At 41.6% G+C, this 8413-nt stretch overlaps 1 protein-coding gene across 2 annotated transcripts in view; it reads left to right on the forward strand.

Annotated features, from left to right (window-relative positions):
- Positions 1-8413, forward strand: part of LOC116675418 (SPRY domain-containing SOCS box protein 4) — a 44616-nt gene that overhangs the window by 35211 nt on the left and 992 nt on the right. For both annotated transcript variants that reach the window (XM_032507248.1, XM_032507249.1), the window contains one exon: positions 8041-8413. This exon is cut by the window's right edge and continues 992 nt beyond it. In XM_032507248.1, the coding sequence (XP_032363139.1) occupies positions 8041-8168 (128 nt within the window). In that variant the 3' untranslated portion in view covers positions 8169-8413. The remainder of the gene's footprint in view (positions 1-8040) is intronic.

The raw sequence follows: 8413 nt of genomic DNA on the forward strand, positions 1-8413 counted from the left end.
TTTTTTTTTTGAGTTGAGTTTTCATACCTCCTGATTTGTAAAAAAAATAAATAAATAGGCTTGCTGCATCTTGCGGTCATCCTCCTTTTCCTGAAAAGCTGTCTATTTCTCTCCACCACAACAAGCGTCATGACACCACAGTGGCCTGACTCCAAACTCATTCACACCTGAACAGGACCAAGGACTAGGAAGCCCTACTGACTTGCTTGCCCCCCCCTTTTGCTCCACCTCTCATTGTTTCATCTCCTCCCTCCTGCTTTCCTTTCCCCTCCTTTTTTTCCTGTTCATCCTTTTCAACACTAATCCTTCCTTTCAGTGTTTACACACCCAAGTGTGGTGGCAGGTTGCTGTGGAAACGGTTTAGATGACTTTTTGGCAGATAGGTGGGTGGTTAATTGTTGACCAGGCAGCTTGCTCACTAGTTTGTTGGCAAAGGGCTGCCACTATGCAAATGGGATGTCTTCCTTCTGCCTATCTGCAATTCAGAGCTGTTGACGGTATTCACAGCACAAATTCCAGCTGTAGCTTGAGCTTCGACCTCGCATGAACTAAGGTTAAACATTGTGTTACAGAAGGCTACTTTAGACTAAATATCAGCCAGTGAGTTTTGTTTGAGTGGTTATACACAATGCAGGGGTTGTTGGAATTTATTGTACAGAAATTACTAAAATAATAAAAAATATATGGCTAATAATATATAAAGCGTTTTATTCCCAATAAATATTTGTGAGTAACAATGTGATGTTACACCTGTTATCTTTCAGGGCAGTGTTTAATGAGTCCTCTGTTGTCTAAGGGGCCTGGTGATGCATCTGTTTTCTATCACAATTTAATCACTTTTGTTGTACAAAATCTAACTCCATTGAACATGTTCTGCACAAATAGGTTTGGTTTGGGAGCAGTGGTGATCAGATTCAGTACCAGCTTACCAGAAATGGTGATTGGATGAACTGGCTGGTTTATTGTTGGGATGGCTTTTTCCATTTTTATAATTTTTTTTTGCCCAGTAAATAAAGCTCTCCTGGCAATTTCACCCTACTTTATGTTCCAAAACTACTCCGTGACCATAAATCTAAGTTTTCTTTTCTAACAACTAATGTTCAACCACTCACTAAAATAAAAGGAGAAAAGAAAAACGATTAGGAAAAAAACTAGCATGAGTATTGTTGGATTTGGAAAATAACAATAAATCTTTTTTAAATATCCTCTGTTTTATGTGAACATAGACACATTGAAAGGTGTGTGTGTGTGTGTGTGTGTGTGTGTGTGTGTGTGTTTAGCCTCAGTTTCCTGAGCAGAGTGAGAGAGCAGCAGAATGGGCATTGACCAAATTGACAGCAGTCCATGCTTCCCTCTGGAAAAGTAATATGAAGTCGGATATCGTCAGTGGAAGGAATCACTAGTTCAGTGTGCAATTGGTTTCCGCTATTGAGTATACAATTCAATTTGGACACCTGCATTTCCAATAACGTATAGAGCAATGGTTTGCTCTGTTGTCCCTCTCTACTGCTCGCCTCACTGTTCTGCTCCAATTTTCTTTTTTAACTCCTACATCATTGATCTAATTCTGTCTCTCCCTTCAAATATTCCTCCACTCCCTTCTCTCCCCTTTGATCCATCCGTGAGAGTGGACTGGGGATGTGTCTGCACCTTAAGGCTGTGGTGTGTGTGGTGTGTTATGTATATATATTATATATATATATATATATATATATATATATATATATATATATATATATATATATATATGACACATACACCCGTCATCTTAAATCTAGGTCAGACAGCCCCAACAGTTTTATGCTAATCTATTAGATAAGCATGGCCGGGATTCTGCACCAATGCGTGTTACCTGGGTTCTCGTAATGTAGGGAATGCAAGAGGAAGAGGGTGGAGTCAAATGAACAGTAAATTGGAACAAGTGCCCAGAAAAGATGGACCTGTCCTACCCTTTATTTCTAGGTATGACAGAACTGGGTTGTGTTGTCTCTCATGCTGAGCTGATGTATATGCTGTGCACACATACCCACACACATTTGTTGGGCTGTGGGTGAGAGAGGGGAGGAAACTGCGGGGAGCATATTGGCTGTCTCACCTCAGCAAAGGGCAGACTAACCAACGCTCCGCCGTCCCTCCCCTTCTTCCACGTTGTTCTCAATTAAGTGTTAGGTAGATGTGTTCGCCTGCCAGACAGCGGGTCTCTGTGGTCCAATGGTTCATCAGCCGCTCAGTCTTCCTCAACCACACTTTCCCACACTCCATCTCATCTTTAGTGTGCCATGAATCTGTCAGAAACTAGTCCCTAGCTATTACAAAAACAGGGCTTGGGTTCTTGAGAGGAAAGGGAGAGTGAGATGGAGATGGATGGAGAGATGGACAGTTACACGACTGATTGGAGGGAGTAGGACAGGTGAAGAATGAGCTAAAAGCTCCACTGCACGTTATGCTTAACTGCAATGCTTCTAGCTAATTAACATGGATTCATTATTAAACACACCTGTTAATTCTGATTCAGTTTAAAAGTCATTCAGGGTTGTTTTTTTGTGTGTGAAAGATGACATGCAGGCTGCTTTAAATAGACGCAGGCACACAGAGAAACTGTTCATCATTATATGGACTTAAATTTAACTATGAAATGATACCTGTCAAGTTAGTGTTAGAGCTTCCTTTTGTAAGAAAGAACACACTAAGGTCTATATGAACGTAATGAACGAGGTCACAGAAAGGTTTCTCACTGAAATTGCAATTGTTATTTATAATGGTGATATGAGCCAGTTCATCCCATTCAAAGCTGTTACCTTCTAAAGTCTAATAAAATAAAATAAAACTTTGTCATGTGTTTGAAATATGTTGAGGACAATTGTTACCAAGAGCAAACTTCTGTAACAAAGTATTTTGGATGATTCTGTAATGGAATTCATGAAGCAGAATAGCCACGTCAGGTCAATTCTTAAAGGTCCCATGGCATGAAAATTTCACTTTATGAGTTAACATTAATATGAGTTCCCCCAGCCTGTCTATGGTCCCCCAGTGGCTAGAAATGACCATGGGTGTAAACCGAGTCCTGGGTATCCTGCTCCGGCTTTGAGAAAATGAAAGCTCAGATGGGCCAATCTCAATAGCTACAAACACAGAAATGGCACGTCCTAAGGAAAGTTCATTGTGGGACTGACTCTAGTGGCTGTAATTCTGCACCAAGGCTGAAGTTTGGAAAACCGCCTTCGTGGGGGTGGGTGGGGGGTGAAGCGAGGGATCAGTGAGAGAGTGATGACTCTTAGCTTTAGAGCGAGTACCAACTCTAGAGTCATAGAGAAACAAAGTGTCTCCCCTGTGTTTTCTGACCACGGTGGGAAATCCGAAGCAGGGAAAGTTAACCCTCTCCTTAATTTCATGTTGTTTATGGAGAAGGAGAAGCAGGATATGAGTCAAGGGGGAACTCAACACTATCAAGCAACGACCGAGCAACGTGCTTCGCTGTGAAGTGTAGTTACATTTTTTGAGAAATGCACGTCAGGCTACGCCGTAGGGTCCAGCTTAGACGCAGAGGGGTACACAGTCAATTTGATGCAGAACCATAAAAAACTAAAGGCAACCCTTACCATGGAGACCAGCTCGTGTCAGCTGGGGCTGGCTGGCTGGTTTTCAGCAAGTTTGTAGAACCATTATGTCATCACCTCCTTCAGGAGAACACCATCGGAGAGTATTGCTATTGTGGTAGCACTAGTCTTCTTAGGGCAAGCGGCCATGTTTTACTTTTGAGTTCTAATGAGTCTTGCATTAAAAGAAACAATTCATTTTTTTCCTGGGTTTGATACATGCAGGTACAAAACTGGAGGAGAAAACACGGATTCTATGGGTTCTGAATGAAGTAATTCTACAGTAAATATGCTTACTTCTATAGAAAAAGGCCAAATGGAAGTTTAACAAAAGGACACATGCAATGTCTGGTGCATCTGTGACTATAAACCCAGAACAGTGTCATCGCACATTGGTGGTGTGACGAGCTGGTTACTATGGAAACTACCTATATGTTAGGGCTGTGCTGGTAAGGGTAAGGCTGATTGATGGGTGCTGTTAGGCCCAACGGAAAGTAAATCAATCTGTGGTGGGTCCTGCATTCCACAAAGGGCTCCACGTGCACCAAGAATGTGTGATTTCAGAGTCCTTTTATCTCAGAGTAGAGTTCATACGGTCACAAGGTGCTGGATGAATGGAGACTTGATTGTACTACTGGTTGTATGTTGTCTTAGTTCTTAATCTTGTAAGCTGATGTGCTAAAGCATGGCCTTGCCTTTGCGAACACAGGGTAAGAAGATGTCAGAGGGATGTGATTGCCCTGCCAAGTACTTCTCCAGCTGCTGTGAATAATTATCAGCTCAGCTTCTCATTGGAGAATTCGCTGCACATTGTCTATATTCAGTCTGAATTATTTCAACATCTGATTTAAGCACTTTCCATGTTGATGTGGCTACAGATGAATCCACACTCTGCCGCTTGTCCCCACAGTGCTATTACAAAGGCTTTTCATTAAGCCCGTGACAGTCAAATAAATTGGGATAGCTGTACTCCCATTTCTTTAAACCCTGTCAGCTGCTGTTCACTGGTGGATTTCATTATTTCCCCTCGCTGTTTCAAAGGTCACTTACCAGAACGTAGCACAGGAATTCATTGAGTGGTTCCTGCAAAGGTTCGCCATTAGTTGCAAACACGGGCACAGCACAAAGAATGGTGATTTTCTAAACAGATTCATCGTTAGAAAGTGAATCATTCTTTATTCTAAAAGAGACCCCAATAAAGATTTCTGTACCTAAATGCTTTTATTAGGATCTTGATGTAAGCTCAGTCAATGTTTATTTGATTTTACTTTGAACCTCATTTCAGACAAGCTCCTGCTTTCTTTTAGGTGTGTGTGTGTGTGTGTGTGTGTGTGTGTGTGTGTGTGTGTGTGTGTGTGTGTGTGGTGTGTGTGTGTGTGTGTGTTGGTGTGTGTGTGTGTGTGTGTGTGGTGTGGTGTGTGTGTGTGTGTGGTGGGTGTGTTGGGTGTGTGTGTGTGTGTGTGTGTGTGTGTGTGTGTGTGTGTGTGTGTGTGTGTGGGGCCACCAGGGCAGCAGTTCATGCACAGAGGAATGCCTGAGATCTCGTTGTACTCCGGTTCCATGAACACACTTCAGACTAGTCACACATTCATTTATTTTTTGGTAGGGGCCTCAGTTTGTGGTAATGTGGTGGACTTTTAATAGACTGTGGAGAGAGATGGTTCAATCATTCAAAGAGGAGGCTTGTTGGGGTGTGTGTGTGCAAACCAAACCCCCTGATGTCCAGTAGCAAATGTTTTTTCATGGCTCAATATGGACAGAATCAACATAAGAAAATCTTAGTTTTTGACTGCCGTCTGAACACCGGTTCACACTCCTAGCCATGATGCTAGAACGTATTGATGGAGCAGGTTCAGGCTATTTGCCTAGAACAAGACCTTTTTTTTCAAAACCATGGCTCTATCAATAAATCACAGCATCAAGACTACAAGCGAATGTGTACGATACCTTTTGATCATCTATGCAAAGAGTCATGTAGACCATGCAGGTCCGGCTAGTTCATAGAAATGGCGACAAACTTTTCTTTTCAGTCTCTAGCCTGTCAACAAGCTCATGTACTATGTTTGCATGCAAAGTGTAAATGCCCCTGCTCATGTCCTTTGCACAAGTGGATTCTGAACAGCAGGAATTCAGCCCTACCAGATGGTGCTTCCAGGTGGAGCTGCTTGACATCCATAAAGGGACAGCAGTTAAGAGTCTGTCTCTGTCTGAGAGACACAGACATCACTTGCCTCCAATATGTTTCCTGGCTCGGGCCGCCCCATTTGGAGAAGAAATCATATTGTGATTTACAATATTGCGAAATGGTATCAAGGAAAATGCACAAAATACTAATCTTTGGAAACCTACCAAATGAAGGAATACATAAACTAAAAATGTGCAGTACTTTTTGTTTTGTTTTTTAAAATGGACATTTTTTGCTTGGCTCATGGCATGAATTAAGACTAAAAAATCAATAAATAAGAAAATACTAACTAAACTGACTATACTAAATGAAACCATAAACCAAGCGTGACTGGTCCATTGATGTTACGATGGTAGCGTAAGGCGCGTTTGCTGACTGACGTGAGTGAGTGGTCGAGCAAGGAGGGAGAGGGACCGTGAGCGGTGTCGGATAAGAATAGCGGCTATGGGAGGGAAAGGCGAGAAGAAAAAGACGGTAAAGTGAGTTAACCTTGAATAATAAAAACAAGCTTTTTAAGACACTGTGGCTTCATCAGGTTTATACTGTCAGAAAAGTCAAAGTTGTTGTCGAAATAACTGAGGAGTCCTTACTTTTAATCCAAGCCGGTTATGTTCATTTCATAAACTTCCAGAAACCAAATGGAACTTATACAGTCAGGAGTAACGGGCTGCCTGACATTCTTATCCTAACCATAACCAATCCCAGTCCTCTTGCCTAAACTTAACCAAGCCAACCAGAGCAGGCAACAAATACTAGCCAATCAGGGATGAGTTTCCTAATAAATATTCATGAGTCTTCCCCTACCGTCCTGCAACAAAAAAACTCAGTGGAGGTGTGCACCTGAAGCAGAAACCTGACTGCGCATGTGCACTCCCTCAAGTATGTTGTCTAGTAGCGTCCATACAGACTGAACATAACCATTCAGCAGAATGATCTACAGTTACGTAATCGCACAGCGTAACATCGCGATTGCAATCAAAGCATTTTAATTGAGTAAATGCATTCATGAGCTGAAAAAAAATTATAGATGGTGAACAAGTGTGCTCACTGCCATTCTTAAGGACATACAAATAATGCAATAAATAATACATAATACAAATGGAGGCAACCCGCTATGTAATCATTTTTTGCTGCGTAAATGAGAAATTGTTTTCAGTGTGTGCTAGTTACTGATAGATGATTTTGTGATGGCCTGCAGTGGATGAATTTTTCTGTATACTGTATAGTTTAGTTACTTATGTCATAGCAATGCTTTTACACTATATGGCAGTTTCAATAATTAGTAGTGGCATCTCTCTCTCTCTCTTTCTTGGTAATTGTGTATGCTTTCCCATTTCCCTTTTGATAGTTGATAGCAGCAGCAATAGCCACAGTAAAGAATTTCAACTGGAAACTGCTTTGCTAGATCGCAGGTTACAGCTTAGTCTAGCAACAGTGAAAATTAAAAGGGTTTGTTGGCATTTCCTCATCTTGCTTGGTGTCGTCATCACTATTGGTCAACATTACTGTCACCAGAAATAGGTCCAGCTATTAAAATAGTCTTAGATCTGAGCCCCTTTCAGACATGCATCTTGTTATGTAAATATCTCATTATGTAAATATAATGCCAATTTAACATGCTGGTTCCGTGTCTTATTTACTGCTCGAGTCACCTACATATTTAAAAATGATTCAATCATTACATGTTTATAGCGCTTTATCATATGACACTCAAAGCGTCAGGAGGAAGGACTGGATGTGCAAGTCACACCTTCAGTCTTGCTAGGGTGGAGCCGGTAACATTTCTTTATCACTTCTGAATGAAATGCTGTCAGACTAACAAAAAGGCTGCAGCAGCACAAAGATAATTACACACAGAGAAACTAAATGCATGTTTTCTGCCCCCGATTTAAGATCACAGCAATACAGTTAGACTCACAACAAATACTCAAACACATGTCTCCCTTTTTGGAAGAAAAAAAAAAGAAACCCATACAACCTCAATAATCAGACCAGCTCCCTTCCTCATTAATTGCTTTTATGACAACTGCATGGAAGAATACGTAAATATCCAGCAAATGTCACATGTTTGAATGGGGCTTTTTGAGGAGGACCAAAAGCAGGTGTCCTCTGTCTATAGGTACTACAACACTTTAGACGTTGGTGTCAGCTTTAAGTAAACAATTAACTGGGATTGAAAGGGTCTGTTGTCACACTCAGAAGCTTGTACTAACTGTTTGGACCCTAACCATGTCGCTCCCCCTCTCTTGTCCATCACAGCGGAGCCCCTCCCCCTCATGGACCTGTGCAGACGAGTAGCTCGATTGGCTCTGGGTAGAGAGCGCATCCATCATATTGACACACTCCCACTGCCGCAGATGCTCAAGAACTACCTCCAGTACCAGTGACATCATAATCACACGTATACGGGAAGAAACTGAGGTTCATGTGTTGTTATGGTAACCAGCCACCAAACTGAACTTAATTATAACCATCAGTCATCTGCTGAGGATGTGGACAATTGACATGACAGGTGTTGGAGACAGCGCTGAAAGGGGTTTTGTTTACAACAGTTAGGGGTTTTCCCATTTTGAATGCTGTTTATCTTCTGGTCTTCAGTTTTTTTTTTTTTTTTGCTGTCTTTTTTTCTGTT

The sequence above is a fragment of the Etheostoma spectabile genome, chromosome 3 (assembly GCF_008692095.1).
Source record: "Etheostoma spectabile isolate EspeVRDwgs_2016 chromosome 3, UIUC_Espe_1.0, whole genome shotgun sequence".
In the NCBI taxonomy this organism is placed as follows: domain Eukaryota; kingdom Metazoa; phylum Chordata; class Actinopteri; order Perciformes; family Percidae; genus Etheostoma; species Etheostoma spectabile.